The following is a 20,074-nucleotide window of genomic DNA, read 5'->3' as shown; positions in this document are numbered from 1 at the left end:
TCACTAATCATCAGGGAAATGTAAATCAAAACCACAGTATCACCTCACACCTGTTAGAATGGCTATTATCAAAAAAGACAAATAAGTGTTGGTGCAGATGTGGAGAAAAGGGAACACTTGTGCACTGCTGGTGGGAATGTACATTGGTGCAGTCACTATGGAAAACAGTATGGAGGTTCCTCAAAAAGTTGAAAAATAGAACTGCCATATGATCCATCAATTCCACTTCTGGGTATTTATTCAAAGAAAACAAAAATGCTAACTCATAAAGATATATACACCCCCATGTTCATTGCAGCATTGTTTACAATAGCCAAGACATAGAAACAACCTAAATGTCCATCAACGGATGAACGGATAAAGAAAATGTGGTATACATATATGGAATATTATTAGGCCACAAGATGGAATATTATTAGGCCAAAAAAAAAAGGAAATCCTGCCATTTGTGACAACATGGATGGACTCTGAGGGCATTATGCTAAGTGAAATAAGTCAGACAGAGACAGACAAATACCATATGATCTCATTTATACGTGGAATCTTAAACAAAGAAGCTCACAGATACAGAGAACAGATTGGTGCTTGCCAGAGGGGGTTGGTGGGGGTGGGCGAAATGGGTGAGAGGGGTCAAAAGGTACAAACTTCCAATTATAAAGTAAGTTATGGAGATGTAATGTAGAGCATGGCAACTATCATTAATAATACTGTATTACATATTTGAAATTTGCTGAGAATAGATCTTAAAAGTTCTCATCACAAGGAAAAAAAATTCTGTAACTATGTTTGGTGACAGATGTTAACTAGACTTACTGTGGTGATCATTTGCAATATATACAAATATCAAATCATTATGTTGTACACCTGAAACTAATATAATGTTGTATGTCAATTATATCTCAGTTAAAAAAAAAAACTTCTTGGGAATAATATCCACGGTGGTTCTTCTAGAGGCATTGTTGAGCTGTACGGCCTTTACTGCTAGTCCTGTGAAGATTTATAGTGTTGGCATCCATTCCCTCTTGATTTTCACAGTTGATAACTCCACACAGGCCATGACACTCATATCATTCCACTACCCGATATGAAGACACTTCACAATGAATTAAAAGAAATGACACGCAGAAATTTTGCTAAAGGTGTCCTATATACATATATATATTTTTTATTTTAAAATGTCATCAAGCATATACATTTCTTCAGCTTTTTCCAGGGAACATTGCACCTAAGTTTCAAAACACACAAAATAGATCCCCTTTACTGAACAGTTTTCATTTTTGGGTTACAAAAGTCAAGGTTTCACAATCACAAACATAAAGGTACACAGTTCTGAAACCATTTTCAGGCAGATTCCTCTCATTCACTGTACGTAGGGTATTTTTGGAAACCCACACCTTATGATACATTCCTTACAAATGATCTCCACTGGGGGCCTCCCAGGGTCTCCAGAAGAAACAAACAAAATGGAGGCAAAACAGGAGAGAAAGAGTAACCTCAGAACTCCCAGAACAAACACAGAGTACTCCGGAAGATTGGAAGAGTGGAGGACACGAGGTTCTCCTTCAAGTACATCACGGTAGGAAACAACAGCACATTTACAGCCTCATTTGGTCACTGTCTACCTGGTCGCTACATGAACAAAACTTCATCTAACACGCAGAGGAAAAATGAAAGCTATTTACACAGATACCATCGCGGATTACAAAGAGCAGTACTCGCAGACTGGCCCTCAGACGTGACATAGAGCCCCATGGTGCTCACACAAGAGGCAAGTCAGCTGCTCAGCTAGTGTCTTTTGAAAAATCCCAGTATACACACAGAAGCCACATCGCCCACACAAAACCAAAGTCTGCTCAGCAAGGTGGGCTATGGCGTGCAGGCTGCAACATTTCTCTGCAATTCTAAGTCCTCAAAAACCCAAGTTCCTAATGTAAAATTCTGTCCTGTGGCCAGAGACTGTTTCACGATTTTCTTAGATCTGGTAACTTTGAGGGTCAGCCCGGTTGTTCTCTGCACAGAAAATGACTCTCACTGCTTTCTCAGGTGTCCCAGAAGCACTAACTTACTGAAAATAGACTCATAAAAGCCTAACACAGTCACTCAGAAAACAATGGAGCCGCTGGGTCACTTAAGGAAAGGTTAGATCCTCAAAGTGTGGTGGAAAGCAAACACTGAGCACCGGAGGCCTTCTAAATAAAGTTGATGGGCAGATGAGGAAGGAGGTGAGACCAAGAGGAGAATAGGAATTTTAAAGATCTGGGAGATTTTTCCCGAGAGTTTCCATGCCTGTGCTCTTAGTAAATTGAACACCCTCACCGAACGGCCAAGATCTGAGGCCAGCCCTGAGTACTGGGACTCTCATCCCTGCCCACAGTCATCACGACGCTTCCTGAGAAGTGAGTGAATACTCAGAGGAGGAAGCAGAGGGTGAGCACAGCTGACTGCACGCAGCCCCGTGGAGGAGGTAAGTTACTAGGAATTAAAAAATTAAACACCCCAAATTCCCCAAAGCTGTATACTGTGGGAAATAACTAAAATGCCCACTTTTTTGGCTTTAGACAGCTGAGTACTTTCACTTCTCCCTTCCCGCCCCAAGAACAGCCGTTGGCTAAGCACGGCCACCACAGAACACACCCTCCACCCCTCTGGCTGCTGGTGCTGTTCTGATTTCAGGTGTTACGAGAACAAAGGTTTGCGTGTTGCCTGGCACAATGCTGCAGAGCGTGGATAGAGTGCGAGTTTGCTCCCTTTAAGGAAAAGAGTGTCTCCAAATATTCCGAAGAGCAGGGGCCAGCCCAGCAAAGAGGTTTAGAACTGAAAGAGCCTTTCATTAGAGGAAGTGGCCACACGCACCCCAAGACAACCATAAAGACTTGACTAGGAAATCAAAAGCTTTTTATTAAACAAGACTTCCTGTGAGGCCATTAGGGCAAGCGGATTTGGCTATAAGTCAGTTACATAAGATTTCAGACCCATGTATAAATATATTCTGCAGAATTTTGAGCATGTTGCCTTTTGACCTTTCCAGGAATACTCCAAGGGCTGACCCATTATATAGACACAGTTGCTGCCCTGGGATGGAATGCCATGGGGCCTGGGTGAAAAATAAGGCCAAAAGCAGGGAAGCTCAATTCACAGAGCAATATCAGTGCTCAGTAGATCTGCTACGGGCATTAACAAACCATTTTTCCACATTTGATTCATTCATCTCATTTGTTGTTTTCCTCCCACCCCTCAAACAGAAACATGGCTTCAGCTTGCTAGTAAGATCTTTCCACCCAAGGGGGCTTATGAAAAGAATTGCCAGATACCTCTCTTAACTAAAACCAGCAGGACTAAATGCTCAAGACTTTAGGGTAAAGTGAATAAGGGGGTTCCAGAGTTTTTCCTGAGACATGCCTTGGCAGTAAATGAATTGGTGAATTGAGAAGGTTGTCGTGACATTGATATGATGCCTACAGCCAAACTCTGACTCTGGTGGCTGGATAGAGAAGCTCAAGGTAGGACCCAGCGAGAAGCCCAGGAAAGGAAACAAAGAAAGGCAATGGGAACACGGGAGAGAGGTGATTGCTTGTGAGGACAGCTTCCCAAAGATTGTGGCGGATCAGTCCTCCATAACAACTTTCTCAAGTTTCCAATGTGTACGTGACTCTGAGATCCAGCGCGGGAACAGAAAGTGGACCACACTGCTGCAGGGTGCCTGCACGTTTTCCCATAGCATCATATTGTGCCAGAGAAGCAAATGCTTTACCACAGACTTCTCCCCACAGAGATGTTCAGGATAGCTAAGATTTACTGAAGAAGGAGGGAAGCTGTCAGAGGAAGATGACTCCTGGTGGTAGTCCAGTTCTTCCCAGGCAACGTTTTGGCAAACACCTGGTGGGTGAACTCCCACAATACTTCACCGGCCAGACAGGGCATTGTTTCCACACTGTGGATGAATTCATTCCTGAGTAGGAAGGCTTCAGGCCTTTCCTAAGGAAATAGCTACAACTCGAGGAATGCAGGCAATACACTCTCCCGGAGGAAAGGTTTCTCTCCTCTCCTCTGGGGAAGGGATTCAAACAAACGTGAGAACTGGAATCGGCTCTCTAGCATTTCTGGGGATCACACCAATGACCTTTTTCTTTATTGAGTGGGAAGGATGTTTTAATTACACAAAGTTGTCAAGATGGTGAAGACACCACAGGTCTGCAGGAAGACTGGATGTTGCTCTACAAGGCCCCCTAGTGCAGAGCAGTGGTCTGCCTGAGAGAGAAAAGTGCTGTCTAAAAATGTGTTTTGTGATCCCTCCCGGCAGAGAAGCAGCGGGTAGATCTAGTGTCCGCTGCTTCTGTCGCTGCTGCTCTTGTGAGGAACACTCAGGGGTGAAGTGACAGTGGGAACAGGGTCTCAGTTCTTGGGTGGCTGGGACGTGATTCCGTGGAGAAAGAACAGGGCACATAGCATGAGAATGACCAGTCAACCCACTTCAAATCCACTTTGATCAAACAGCCATTCTGAGTGGGACTTGCCCAAAGAGGATGAGGAGAGTAGAACTGCTGCTCTTGACAGAACTCTGATGTTTCCTCATTGTTGGGAGTGGGCTTGGGGACAGTCACGGCCCACAGAACCCTGATCCAAAATGGAGGAACGCTTCTCAAAGGAGGTGAGGTGAACTGAGTGACACAGGGAACTTCCTAAACTGCTCTATTAAACACTGCTTCACCTGTGTCCCCACGGCACAGCAGGTGGGGGAGGGCCAACCATTCCAGAAACGAAAACCCAGACTCTCAGAGAGAAACCTCAAGCCACACAAGGGGGACCCTTAAAGACAAGAGAGGAACCGTTGGTGCAATGAACACCCATATCTTCATGAAAACACACTGATTTGGTGAGAAAATGCAACTCAGGTACAAATTGTTACACAACAAAGACTGCCCTCTCTCAGCCAGGGCACTTCTCCAGAAGGCTGCCTGGGTGGTCTGGGCTACTGGGTATGGGGACAGCCTGGGCCAGACTTTGACACACACATTCCTCAGCAAGGGTTTGGAAAGTCCAAGCCTGTTCTGTGGAAGGAAAACAATGAAGATTCAAGGAGTATCAAAAAAAGAAAAAATCTCGCCTCACCCCACCATCACCATAAAAGAATAAAGACACACACACACGTGCACACACACACACAGATAGCGTTCCCTGAAATAAATCTCAGGCTTACTAGAAGGTGGGTGCTTACACTTTCCGAGGCGTGACCCCCAACTTTCCAATGCAGCACTTTTAACCCGTAGAGAAGTTGGCAGCTTGACAGGCCGAAGAGTCTTCTGCCAGTTATACCTGAAAACGGCTGCCCCAGCTACTCTAGACAAAATAAATATGATGTATGTGCCCGAAACAGGCAGCGACCACCGAGGAGGCCTATGAAAGGAACCAAAGGAAATACAGCACTCAGTAGCAGCCTTCCTGTTGCGCTCTTGTTGAGTATCTAGGCCTGTTAGCAAAGAGGAAACTGAAGCCTAAGAGTCCTCTTGAAGCACAGCCCGAGGCCTCTTGGCAGCAGACTCCCCACCTGGGCTGGGAAGAGGTGGCGTCCCCTGGAACTCTGCGGGGGCCCTTCCCAGCCTGCCGTGCCAAGAAGCATCCCAGCTTTCTCCCTTGCTGTCCTCCCAATGCCCTGGGCCGTTTTCATGACAGCTTGTTTCCATGTATTAAAGGAATGACATATACAGAGATGTCGTCTCCTGAGCCCAGTCGGTCATTGGATATCCGCCATCCTCTGTCCTTCAGGACGCCGCGGGCACGCATCACCAGGTCCTGAGCCGCCAGTGTGTACCTGTGCAGGGAGAAGCAGGAATGAGCCAGTCAGCGTGGCATCAGGCAGAGTCTGGAGTTGGGCGACGCTGGGAAGGAGGCATCACTACAGCTGTGTGAACAGTTCTCAAACACCCTTAAACTCACAAAAAGCATAGGTCACTTTCCCCAAAATGTGGGACGCCTCACGTGAGATTACTGTTTAGGTGTTAGATGGACAAGGTACCACGTACATTAAATAACCTCCTCAATTGTTCCGCTGCTCAGTCCTCTTGAGGTTTTTGATGATGTCAAGGAGACCCTCAGTTTGGTGCTAGTGTATGTTTAACACGGATCCGCTCAGGCTCAGAGCTTTCCATGGCAAGCAGTGTCCAGCCAAAAGGGTACATGGGGAAAAAGAAGAGCTTTTGTTTTCAATATGCTTATTTTTAGGGCCGTATTCCTTTTAGGACACAGGATAGTCATTTTCCATTTATGGTAGGGGTAAATCTCCTTTTAAAATAAATTTGTTTCTAAAAAGTGAGTTGATTGAAAGAGAAATATCAATAACAGTATACATAGCATAGGAATATAGTAAAAATGTGAAGGGGATTTTTGGTAAGTGACCGATGAGCCTTGGTGAGGGTGAGCTGCCCCAGCTCCCCTTATCAGTGCCACCCTCTTGTCTTGGCCAATGTGGGTACAGTGAGGGATCCCCCAAGAGTTTGCAAACAAGATCGCTCATTGAGATTTAAACTGTAAATTCAAAGGAAAAGAATGACTATGCTATAAGCTGATTGAAAGTATTAAAATCTAGAGACAGACTAATGTGGGAGGTGATCTGGGTGGGTGTGGGCCAGGGTTAGCCTTGAGGCTTTAAAAAATGAGACAAAACGTTGGTGGGTGTTTACCCAAATAGTGATCAGGGCAGAGAGAGTCTTAACTGACAGACTTCAAAGAAATTGAGTGCCACTTTAGGACAGTATTTAGTGTGGATGGACTGCTCTCTTAGCCTATGCCATTAAACATATATGATTTACTTTTATTCTGATTTCATGATCAAATGACCTGCTCCAATTAAAAGGCATAGGGTGGCTGACTGGATAAAAAAACAATACCCATATATACGCTGCATACAAGAGACACACTTCAGACCTAAAGACACTCACAAACTGAAAGTGAAGGGATGGAAAAAGATACTCCACGCAAATGGCAATGAAAAGAAAGCTGGGGTAGCAGTACTCATATCAGACAAAATAGACTTTAAAACAAAAACTGTAAAAAGAGACAAAGAAGGGCATTACATAATGATCAAGGGAACAATCCAACAAGAGGATATAACACTTGTAAATATCTACGCACCCAATGTAGGTGCACCTAAATATATAAAGCAATTATTAACAGACATAAAAACAGAAATAGACAGTAACACAATAATAGTAGGGGACTTTAACACCACTTACACCAACGGATAGATCATCCAAACAGAAGATCAATAAGGAAACATTGGCCTTAAACGACACACTAGAACAGATGGACCTAGTAGATATATACAGAGCATTCCATCCAAAAACCGAAGAATACACGTTCTTCTCAAATGCACATGGAACATTCTCCAGGATTGATCACATATTAGGCCACAAAACAAGTCTCCATAAATTTAAGAAGATTGAAATAATACCAAGCATCTTTTCTGACCACAACGGTATGAAACTAGAAATCAACTATAGGAAGAAAATCAGAAAAGCCACAAATACATGGAGATTAAACAAAATGCTACTGAACAACGACTGGGTTAACGAAGAAATCAAAGAAGAAATCAAAAAATACCTGGAGACAAATGAAAATGAAAATACGACATGCCAGAATTTATGGGATACAGCAAAAGCGGTTCTAAGAGGGAAGTTTATAGCGATACAGGCCTATCTCAACAAACAAGAAAAATCTCAAATAAACAATCTAACAATGCACCTAAAGGAACTGGAAAAAGAAGAACAAACAAAGCCCAAAATCAGTAGAAGAAGGGAAATAATAAAAATCAGAGCAGAAATAAATGAAATAGAGACCAAAAAAAGAAAAAATTAATAAAACCAAGAGCTGGTTCTTTGAAAAGATCAACAAAATTGACAAACCTTTAGCTAGACTCACCAAGAAAAAAAGAGAGAAGGCACAAATAAGTAAAATCAGAAATGAAAGAGGAGAGGTTACAACAGACACCTCAGAAATACAAAAGATTATAGGGCCGGCCCTGTGGCTTAACGGTTAAGTGCGTGCGCTCGGCTGCCGGCGGCCCGGGTTCGGATCCCGGGTGTGAACCGACGCACCGCTCCTCCCGCCATGCTGAGGCTGCGTCCCACATAAAGCAACTAGAAGGATGTGCAGCTATGACAGACAACTATCTACTGGGGCTTTGGGGGAAAAATAAATAAATAAAATCTTTAAAAAAAAAAAAAAAAAAAAAAAAAAAAAAGAAATACAAAAGATTATAAAAGAATACTATGAAAAGCTATATGCCAAGCAATTCAACAATCTGGAAGAAATGGATAAATTCTTAGAATCATACAACCTTCCAAAACTGGATCAAGAAGAAGTAGAGAATTTGAATAGACCAATCACCAGTAAGGAGATCGAAACAGTAATCAAAAACCCCCCCAAAAATAAAAGTCCAGGACCAGACGGCTTCCCTGGTGAATTCTACCAAACATTCAAAGAAGACTTAATACCTATCCTTCTCAAACTTCCAAAAAATTGAGGAGGGAGGGAAGCTCCCTAACTCATTCTACGAAGCTGACATTACCCTGATACCAAAACCAGACAAGGACAACACAAAAAAAGAAAATTACAGGCCAATATCACTGATGAACATCGATGCAAAAATCCTCAACAAAATACTAGCAAATAGCATACAACAATACGTTAAAAAGATTATACACCATGATCAAGTGGGATTTATTCCAGGTGTGCAGGGATGGTTTAACATTCACAAATCAATCAACGTAATACACCACATTAATAAAATGAAGAACAAAAATCACACGATCATCTCAATAGATGCAGAGAAAGCATTTGACAAGATTCAGCATCCATTTATGATAAAAACTCTGAATAAAATGGGTATAGAAGGAAAGTACCTCAACATAATAAAGACCATATATGAGAAACCCACAGCTAATATCATCCTCAATGGTGAAAAACTGAAAGCTATCCCTCTAAGAACAGGAACCAGACAAGGATGCCCACTGTCACCACTCCTATTTAACATAGTATTGGAAGTCCTAGCCAGAGCAATCAGGCAAGAGAAAGAAATAAAAGGGATCCAAATTGGAAAGGAAGAAGTGAAACTGTCACTATTTGCAGATGACATGATTTTATATATAGAAAACCCTAAAGAATCCACCAGAAAACTTTTAGAAGTAATAAAGGAATATGGTAAAGTTGCAGGATACAAAATCAACAATCAGTTGCATTTCTGTACACCAACAACGAAGTAGCAGAAAGAGAAATTAAGAATACCATCCCATTTACAATTGCAACAAAAAGAATAAAATACCTAGGAATAAACTTAACCAAAGAGGTGAAAGATCTGTACACTGAAAACTATAAAACATTTCTGAAAGAAATTGAAGAAGACACAAAGAAATGGAAAGATATTCTGTGCTCTTGGATTGGAAGAAGTAACATAGTTAAGATGTCCATACTTCCTAAAGCCATCTATAGATTCAATGCAATCCCTATCAAAGTTCCAACAACATTTTTCACAGAAATAGAACAAAGAATCCTAAAATTTATATGGAACAACAAAAGATCCTGAATAGCTAAAGGAATCCTGAGAAAAAAGAACAAAGCTGGAGGTATCACACTCCCTGATTTCAAAATATACTACAAAGCTATAGTAACCAAAACAGCATGGTACTGGCACAAAAACAGACACACAGATCAATGGAATAGAATCGAAAGCCCAGAAATAAACCCACACATCTATGGACAGCTAATCTTTGACAAAAGAGCCAAGAACATACAATGGGGAAAAGAAAGTCTCTTCAACAAATGGTGTTGGGAAAACTGGATAGCCATATGCAAAAAAATCAAAGTAGACCCTTACCTTACACCATACACAAAAATTAACTCTAAATGGATTAAAGACTTGAATGTAAGACCTGAAACTGTGAAAGTTCTAGAAGAAAACAGGCAGTACACTCTTCAACATCGGTCTTAGCAACATATTTTCAAGCACCACCTCTGACCGGGCAAGAGAAACAATAGAAAAAATAAACAAATGAGACTACATCAAACTAAAATCTTCTGCACAGCAAAGGAAACCATCAACAAAACGAAAAGACAACCTAACAATTGGGAGAAGATATTTGCAAACCATACATCTGATAAGGGCTTAATCTCCAAAATATATAAAGAACTCATGCATCTCAACACCAAAAAAACTAACAACCCAATTAAAAAATGGGCAAAAGACCTGAACAGACATTTCTCCAAAGAAGATATACAGATGGCCAACAGGCACATGAAAAGATGTTCAAAATCACTAACTATCAGGGAAATGCAAATCAAAACTACAATGAGATATCACCTCACGCCCGTCAGAATGGCTATAATTAACAAGACAGGAAACAACATGTGTTGGAGAGGATGTGGACAGAAGGGAACTCTCATACACTGCTGGTGGGAGTGCAAACTGGTCCAGCCACTATGGAAAACTGTATGGAGATTCCTCAAAAAAGCAAGGATAGAACTACCATATGATCCAGCTATTCCACTGTTGGGTATTTATCCAAAGAACTTGAAAACACCAATTTGCAAAGGTACATGCACCCCTGTGTTCATTGCAGCCTTATTCACAATAGCCAAGACTTGGAAGCAACCTAAGTGCCCATCAAGGGATGAATGGATAAAGAAGCTGTGGTATATATACACAATGGAATACTACTCAGCCATAAGAAACGATGAAATCCAGCCATTTGTGACAACATGGATGGACATTGAGGGTATAATGCAAAGTGAAATAAGTCAGAGGGAGAAGGTCAAATACCGTATGATTTCCTTCATTAAGTAGTAGATAATAACAACAATAAACAAACACATAGGGACAGAGATTGGATTGGTGGTTACCAGAGGGGAAGAGGGGAGGGAGGAGGGTGAAAGGGATAATTCGGTACATGTGTGTGGTGATGGGTTGTAATTAGTATTTTGGTGGTGAACATGATGTAGTCCATGCAGAAATAGAAGTACAATGATGTACACCTGAAAGTTTTACAATGTTATAAACCAATGTTACTGCAATAAACAAACAAAAACAAAAACAAAAAAAAAAACACTGTGATAAAATATACATAACATTAAAAAAAAAAAGAAAATAAAAAAAAATACTACTCAGCCATAAGAAACGATGAAATCCAACCATTTGTGACAACATGGATGGACATTGAGGGTATTATGCAAAGTGAAATAAGTCAGAGGGAGAAGGTCAAATACTGTATGATTTCCTTCATTAAGTAGTAGATAATAACAACAATAAACAAACACATAGGGACAGAGATTGGATTGGTGGTTACCAGAGGGGAAGAGGGGAGGAAGGAGGGTGAAAGGGATAATTCGGTACATGTGTGTGGTGATGGGTTGTAATTAGTATTTGGGTGGTGAACATGATGTAATCTATGCAGAAATAGAAGTACAATGATGTACACCTGAAATTTTTACAATGTTATAAACCAATGTTACTGCAATAAACAAAAAATTAAAAAAAAAAATAACCATATGGCCAAAAAAAAAGAAAAGAAAGTATTAAAATCTAGAGACAGACTAATGTGGGAGGTGATCTGGGTGGGTGTGGGCCAGGGTTAGCCTTGAGGCTTTAAAAAATGAGACAAAACATTGGTGGGTGTTTACCCAAATAGTGATCAGGGCAGAGAGAGTCTTAACTGACAGACTTCAAAGAAATTGAGTGCCACTTTAGGACAGTATTTAGTGTGGATGGACTGCTCTCTTAGCCTATGCCATTAAACATATATGATTTACTTTTATTCTGATTTCATGATCAAATGACCTGACTGTGATCTGCCGCCCTGTGTGATCTGCCCGCCCTGCCTGCCTTTCCTACAGGAAAGAATGAGCTAGTCATTTGTACTTTAAGGATATCAGTCAGTTATATTTCTCTGTATAAACGTCACCTGGCACTTGGGTTCGCAAATCAGTGTTGTAAGTTTGGTTCAGGTGAGCCCAGCTCTGATAATGAATCTGCTCTTTGTATGTTGATTAAACCAGTTTCTGAACCTGAAAGGCTAAAAGCCAGATGCTGGTAAATCAACAAGATAATAAATGTCACCCCGTAAGGAAGGCCCCTTGGAAATCACACCACCTTGCTATTACTAGTGGCCTTTCCCCACTTGGAACGTCTCTGCCTTGCCTTCAGAACAGTGAGTTATGGAATTTAGAACACCACAAACCTCTCCCATTTCTTCTCTTAAAAGCCCTTATGGATTTACTGACTCGCACGTTAAAAAGAGACCTGCACCCTAGCCCCGTTGTTAGATTTAAGAACAAGGTCTGTAGCAAAGGATCTCAGGATTGTAAAGACTCCAGGTTGTACAGTCGTGCATCGCGCAACGATGGCTATACGTTCTGAGAAATGTTTCGTTAGGTGATTTCATCGTTGTGCGAACATCACAGAGAGTACTTACACAAATCTAGATGGTACAGCCTACAACACACCTAGGGTATATGGTACTGATCTTACGGGACCACCGTCGCGTATGTGATCTGTCGTTGACCGAAACGTCATTACACAGCACCTGACTGGAAAGTCCTTGACTCAAGTCTACTCGTCCAGCCCAGGTAGCGAGAGAAGTGTAGCACACACTAGAGGTGGCAGAGGAGAGGCTGTTTTAGTTAATATAAAATAAATGCCTTTCCTCCTGAAGGATGGGAGGTAGGTGGGTAGGAGAGACATCCTCTTTTTCTATCTGTATTGAGAGAATTAATCAGTTGTGAGGCAGAAATCGCTGAGTTACCCTCGAGGGAAGACGCAGCCAGTCAGCCCTCTCTGAGGGTACTCCTCCCACTGAGATCAGGAAATAAAAGAGAGAGGACTCCAAAGAGGTCTCTGGCTAAAGAGCCAGATAACTGTTCCCAAATCCACAGAGCACAGCTCATGTACTATATTAGGAAAGTCTCTCAGACGCTTACCCCAGGTTACTCTTGGTTTTATAGGAGATTGTCTCTCTGAGCCAGAACCACACAGGGAAAGGCTACCAGCAATATCAGGGGGACGGTGATTATCCTGGTGACTGACCAGGGTCTGGACCTTAGCCTCTCAAGTTCAGAAACCTGGCTGAGTCCATATACTGAGTAGATTCATCTGTCAGGGCTGGACACGCCTCAACCCAGCGCATGAGCAGACTAGATACAAAAAATTATGGCAAGTTACAAGAAAAGACAGCCAACAGTAAAAGAAAGATACTCCAAGATGTCAAAGAACAGACAAAAGAACTCAAGAAAGTTCTCTGTGGCTAGTCCAGAGGCAAAGAGTCCTCCAGGCCTCAACAGGTGCTGCACTCACAGGGCAGTAACTGAGAGATCAAACAAGGTTAAACCACGTCCATTTAAGTCATGAAAGACTATCATTCATAGTAAAAGGCAAGAGACCACCCCGACACTGCTATTGCTGGTGACTTTGGGCATTTAAAAATAGTCAAAATTAGCTTTGGTATTTTAAAAAGCAGCATTAGGCCACCTAGAAAAGATGGTTACCCAGGAAACTCATTTCCCTGAGGACTCTAGATAACTAAGGTTTTATTCTTAAAAGTGGTTATTGCCTATTCCAAGGTAACTTCTCTTGAGCCTGCATTTCTCTTTACCACCCATTCTGTCTTCCCATAGGTGCTGAACTTCCTGAGACAGAAATCTCTTCTTGCTCCCTCAATTTCTACTTCTTTTTTTTCTTCCTTAATCTCTTAAGAGTAGGCCCAATACCATACTAATCTGGCCTCTTGGACCTAAAAACTTCTTCTTGATACTCAATACTCATTCTGCTCAATCATTCTCCAGCAAAGATACTGCTCACCATCTTCTTTATCCTTGACGTCTCCTATCTTTTCTTCTTGAATTCTCCTTTTATTTTTTGGGGGGAGGGGCTTCTACCCATTACACACTCCAAGTTCTCCTCCTGTGTCTGGGTTTCCATGACAAATGGTACAAGTTCTTCTCTCTGGCTCCTTCTTAATTTCCTTGGCAGGCCCCAATTAAGACTTAGGAAGAAGTCAATAAATGTTAACTTATTTTCATTTCCAAGGTGGGACTTCCCCATCTATCATCCTTAGTTATGCTATCCTCAGTCTCGTAGGCAAGAAATCAGTCATTTTCAATGCTCCCTTCTCACCCTGATATTTTTGAATAATAAAATCCACAAGGCAGAGTAGGACTTCTAAACTTTGCATTATGTTAAGTATATTTCATTAGTGGTACATGGCTGATTAAAATAAAATCTAACCCCATAGTTATTAAGATGTGAGATAAATGTTTATTGTAAAAACTGACATATCTGAACTTATTTTTGCCATCATTCATACATAGACATATACATAACCTATTTTATGTTTTCTATTTATTATAGAAATAAATTCTTTTCTTTTCTTCATTCTTGTTTTCTGTCAGGTTGGTTGCTTTCTTTAATACCTGTTTTCTCCCTCTACTGGTTTAGAAGTGATAGTTTATTTCTGTTCTTTTAGCAGTTATGCCTAAGTTTTTAATATGTAAGTTAATCAATATTTATGTCCCACTCTGGAAAATAAAAGGATCTTAGAATGCCTTCTTTCATCTTTCATGTTACTGCCTAGATTTTAATTTCACCTTGTTTCTAAGCCTCTATTAGTTGTCATTACTTATGTAATCTATACATAAGTTGATCTATACTTATGTAAATAAACCAACATACTAACTTCTTTGCTTTTTGAAGTCCATACTTTCCTTCTGGATTTGATTTCCTTCTGCTGAAGTACATTTTTAGTAATTCTTTTAACAGTGGTCCGTGAGGGATGAACTCATCCAGTCTTTGGGCCACAAAAACGTTTATTTTTGCCTTTAATCTTGGATGATAGCTTTAATGGGTACAGAATTCTAGATTGACTGTTACTTTCCCTTGGCAGTTTGGAGATAATATTCCATTTGTTTTTCTGACTTCTCTTGTTGAGGAGAAGTCTACCTTGTATCATTTCCTTACAAGAAAATGTCTTTTCTCATTGGTAGCTTTTAAAATTTTTATTGTTGTTGTTTTGTTGATGTTGGTATGAAGTTCCACTAAGACATAACACTGAGGATTCCTTTTTATTTACCGTGGGTGGAAATTAGTTTTATTCCTTCAATCTGAGAAGATATTTAATTCCGGAAAATTCTCAACCATGAGCTTTTTGAATATTGCCTCTGCTCTTTTTTTTTATATTTTCTCCATAATTTTATAGTTTCTCCTATTAGATCTTCTCAATTTACCTTCCAGATTTCAACTTCTATCTTGTTTCTTTTTTAATCTCTCTGTAATATCTTTCAGTTCACTAATTCCTGCTTTAGCAGTTTACTATTCAAGCCATTCTGTGAGTTACTTTATTTCAATGACACTTTTTTCACCACTGTGAACCAGCTCTTGGGAGAAGGTTTTTTGCCCCAGCTCTGATATCCAGCCAGGCTGGAAGCCATTCTGGAGCTCATTAGCATCCATATTCAAGATCCAACTCGCCCCAGGCACGAAACCATTGTGAGGATGCTTTCCATCAAGACTGTGCAAGAAGCAGCAACTTTCTCTGGAGGGAAAGACCCGCTTCTCCTCTCTCCCATTTTGTTCTCCTCCAATTTCTACCTGTCAAGGGCTGCCTGGTTTTTGTGACAATGAAAGAAACTGCTTAACGTGGCAGTAAAATAGGAGGGCTCTACTGATTTTGGTACTGAGGCTGCCTACAAGGACACGTACCATAGACTGAGGGTGTAAGGAGCAGCAGGAGGAAATCTGAGTCAAACCGTGGAATATAAGCACAGAATATACAGAAGAGTAGCAAAGAAGAATATGGGGCAGCTGAAGGCAGTGAAAGGGAATGGATTCCGTTATACACTGGCCAGGAACACTAGGCAGGCTGAGGGGCCTGGGGGTTCTGGAAGCTGGGTATGGAGCAGCTGCAGGGCCATGACACAATGCCTCAGAGCACTGCGGGAGTGGTTTGAAGTACTCACTCTCTCCTCAGGAAGAGTCTCCCTGGAGACAAGTTTTGTATTTTGAGAACATTTGTCTTCTCTGGCTGAAGCTTTCAGTATTGACCAGCAAAGCTCTGCTGAAAGAACTGGCTGTGGAGAGGGATCTGAGCTGACGCATGTCACAGGGCTTGGCTCAGAAGCTTCCTCGGGCTCTGAGGGGGTGGGAGCAGAGAAAGGACAGCAGGGGAGGGAAGAACAAAAAGGAAGAGAGCTGAAGAACTGTGGGAGGGCCAGACACTCTTTTCACAACCTCTGACACTAACATCAGGCTGGAAGGAAACGGAGAAAGAGACCCTAAGTTGTCTCTGCTGCCCTTGCCACGGCCGTGCCCTTTCACTTCTTCAGTGGAGGCCCCAAAGGGCTCGGGGTGTGGGCCTGGGGGGCCTGGCGTCCAGTCCTGGCTTTACCACTGCCCAGACGGGTGGCTCTGGAAAAATTCCCTAGCCTCTTGGAGCCTTTCTTTTCTTACTTAAAAACCTGGAATAATGATAGGGCAGGCCTCAAAGGCACCCGCCAGGAACAAACCAGAGCCTTCCGTAAAGCACTCAGCGCAGCGCTGGGCACTGGGTCAGGGGTCAGTAAACACTAGCCACTGTTTTCCTCATCAGACGTAAAATGCCTTTTTACCTCCCCAAGAGTTTTGCCTTAAGTCATCTACCTCTTGTAGAGTCTGTTTCCCACAAGACTACATCTGAATCAGCCCTGGAGTGTCAAAAATAAGTCCACTTCAGGCCTCAGGCTGTAACCATGCCTTAAAGTCTTTAATAGTTCTAATAGGGTGGGAACTTCTACTTGCCATTTGGATGGTACAGCCAGGGTCTTACAAGAGGGAAGGTGGGCGGCAGGAACTGGGGAATCAATGGGTTCCAAGTATTTGCATGTAAAAGGCAGCCTCCCTCTGCCGAGGGCCCGCAGTAACAGAGTGATGGGAACAGGAGGAGGAATCCTCTCTGAATTCTGAGCAGGCCTCTGAGATTTACGAGGTAGAAGGCTCTCCCAAACTTTGGAGCATTGGCAGGCAGGGATCTCTGGCGACCGGTAGGTGGGGGATGGCTTGGAGGGGGCTCTTTGTTGTGCTGGGAACAACCAGCACCCGTCCTGGAGGAGGCCCGTCTTAGGCTCACTGCTCCGGCCAGCTTCTGTCCTCTGCCCAGGGTGCGGCCACTCCACTCAGGCGGACACCCTGAGATGCTGGAATCATGGCAGCTGCTGTCCGCGACACTGTCACTGTGCCCACTGTGGCTTTGTGTGCCCGCAGGCACAAGGTCACGGACTGGGGAGAGCTCCCCACCCCCACAGGAGAGGCTGTGGGAGCACCCGCCAGGCCTCGTCCACCTCTCTGCCCCTGGCGCCGGCCTTCTGGTTTCTTAGGTGGTGCATGTTTATTTGGAGTTCGAATCCCAAACAACAACACTTCAATATGAGGGGACACAATAGAGCATTTCCTTCTCCGTCCTCCCTGGCAAGCCCTTTAGAATGCCCCGATGTCCCAGCTAAGTGGCCACACAGCTCTGCTCCAAGGGCCACATCAACTGCCCTGAGGAAGTAAAGATGGGCCTGGCTGGGTGCTGTTCAGAGGCTGCCATGGGCAGGATCGCAGGCTGACTTCCAGATTCCCAGGGATCTGTATATGCTCAACATTGCAAAAGAAAGCAAAATGCAGATTTTATCTAGTCTTCAAACATGGGAACTTGTTCTTAAAACCTGTAATTGATATGGAGGTGGGGTGGAGTGGGGGAACACCCCCTTTTTGTATTTGAAGCAATTTTTCAAAACCGCTGCTTTTGAAATGAGTTGGTATGCTACTGGTAGAAATGAGTTCAGCTAACTCACAGAAGGATTTCACGAGAAGAACCCTTGTCTTTTGCCACAATAAATTTCATGTTATCAAGGTAAGACAAACTAGCATTTAATACGTGCATTAGGATCCCACTGTCAGTGTTGGCGGGTGTCTTACTACTATCTCTCCACTGATTAGTCTCTTCCTTACCAAGGCACACAGTCAGCTGAGCCGTCAGAGCACGGATGTGAAGGACGACATTCGAAGCGTGACCATCAAGAAGCCTTCTCTTGTTAAGGAAATGCTGGATGGAGTTTATGGTATATTGGTACTTACAGATTTAATACCCCATAATAAGTCCCTCGACTGTCATGGCAGGGGGACTGAGGGTCATTAGCTCCAACTTACAAAGGCGAGGTTTCCACAGACAGGTTTTGGGAAGTGAAGGAGTGGGCAGAGCCTTGCAGAGTTCTGCCTGGGCACATGGGTTGGGAATCCACGCCATGTTTTCACGTCATCTTAACTGTTCTTCAGTCCTAGTTCCTCTCAGCTTTGCCCACACCCTTCCCATTTAGTAACATTAACAATTTCTTCCTTTCTGACAAAATATTAAGCATCTTCTTTGACTGTTTACATACTGGCCTCCATTTTGAATATTCTTTCCAGGAGACCCACCACCAAACCTCCAGTCTTACAGAGGGGCTAGTCAATCCCAGACATCTTGCTCAGAAAACCCCTTCCAGGCCTTCCTCTGAGCACCCTCTCCAAACTGTGCAGGATGTTTAGGCCTCAAAAGAGAACCTTATTGGAATTATAGAGAACTACAGGCTGTGCAGTCCAACCCCCATGACTTCCAGGCACCTGACTCTAGGATGTTAGCTTGGTATACTCTCTATGAACGGTTCATTTCATAACCCCACAAAGATTCACGGAACTGCCAGCCCTGCTACACTGGAGGGCATACTCCAATAAAAAGGAAAGAAAGAAAGGAAAAAACCCACCGCACATATTCAGGCTTGTCCACAAAGCCTCCTTTTAATTTTCTGGTTCCTTTGTCGAGACAGTTCAAAGCAGCAGATGCACTGAGGTCAAGAAGATCACTCAGCTCATCTGACCCCAACTCCACCCGAGAGGATGGGAGGGTCAGAACTTCACACACATATCTCTATGCTAACCACCTCTTCCCCAACAACACACTCCGGAGGGGGAGACGCTGTTTGAAATTTCTCACTGGGAAGGATGTCATCAGAGGAGGACAGTGCTGGCAATTTGTTGAGGACGGCTGTCAGTGAGAAGAAAAGGTAAAGAAAAAACCTACACGTAACATAAATAAAAGCCAACTGATCAAACGGCAAAACCCGGAAGTGCTGCCTGTCACAGGGCCAGCGCGCTGCCTCTTTCTGTCCTGCTAAATTTCTAGACTAAACCGGGCAAACCTGGCAAAACTCAAAGTAAAACAGGCCCCTTCAGGACCTCAAATGAAGAAACATCTGTTCTTATCGCTTGCCCTCCCTCTCCCAGGCTGCCCACCTCTGGGCTTTCCTTTCCCATTCTCCATCAAACAACGGGCTGAACTCATTTGGTCCGCCTCCTCAGGCCTGGATCCAGGAACCCTCCACTCTCCCCGCCCCCATGATTAAGTAGGCAAACCTGTGTCCTGGGCTACATTTGGGGAAAAATGAATCCTTCTGGCTGAGGAAGGGCTCATAGAGCCTCTGAAATTATTGTGGGTCTTTCTTCATCACGGAAATTATGTTTTTTTTTAAAAAATTTACCAGGATGACTTCCACTCATATTTCTATTTTGCATGACAAGATCGGAACGGCTCCCGGTTGGGAGGGCACCAGCAGGCAACCCCCTGCCTCCACTTTTAGGACTGAGCTCTCTGTCCATGGGCCCCTCGAGGAGACACACTAAGCTGGGGCATGAGTGTGTGCCCTCCTTCCAAATCACACAGAGGTATGTGCAAATATGTCACACACGTGAAAGAGAACATCATTTTACATAATTCCTAAGTCACGAGTTTGAAATAAATTAAGTTTCTGCGCTTTCCCAATATGGTTTATATTACTAAGGAGCACAAAAGGGCAGAGAAACAATCCACATCTCATGTTTTCACCATCAGATTGTACAGAATGTTTTCTGACTATGGATCAGAATGAATGAATTACACAAATTCCATATCATTGTCACAAACTTCCTTTCTTACAACTAATTTCACATTCATTAACCCTGTGAGAGCATAAGGTCCGACAGGATCCTACTCGTTTGCCTCTCACA

At 42.9% G+C, this 20,074-nt stretch overlaps 1 protein-coding gene across 2 annotated transcripts in view; it reads right to left on the bottom strand.

Moving 5' to 3' along the window:
* Positions 1-1,142: 1,142 nt before the first annotated feature.
* The window catches only part of PPM1H (protein phosphatase, Mg2+/Mn2+ dependent 1H), a 247,660-nt gene continuing 228,728 nt past the window's right edge, over positions 1,143-20,074 (bottom strand). The window contains exon 10 of one of the 2 annotated variants that reach the window (XM_004429361.3): positions 1,143-5,809. In XM_004429361.3, coding sequence (XP_004429418.1) covers positions 5,662-5,809 — 148 coding nt within the window. In that variant the 3' untranslated portion in view covers positions 1,143-5,661. Of the gene's footprint in view, positions 5,810-6,074; positions 6,139-20,074 lie in introns of those variants that run through there. The other variant, XM_087442091.1, reaches the window with a different exon arrangement.

Source organism: Ceratotherium simum, chromosome 17 (genome assembly GCF_057802395.1).
Source record: "Ceratotherium simum simum isolate JZ-2026a chromosome 17, ASM5780239v1, whole genome shotgun sequence".
In the NCBI taxonomy this organism is placed as follows: Eukaryota; Metazoa; Chordata; class Mammalia; order Perissodactyla; family Rhinocerotidae; genus Ceratotherium; species Ceratotherium simum.
Note: the sequence above shows the minus strand (reverse complement) of the source record. Positions and strands in the feature narration are given on the sequence as shown.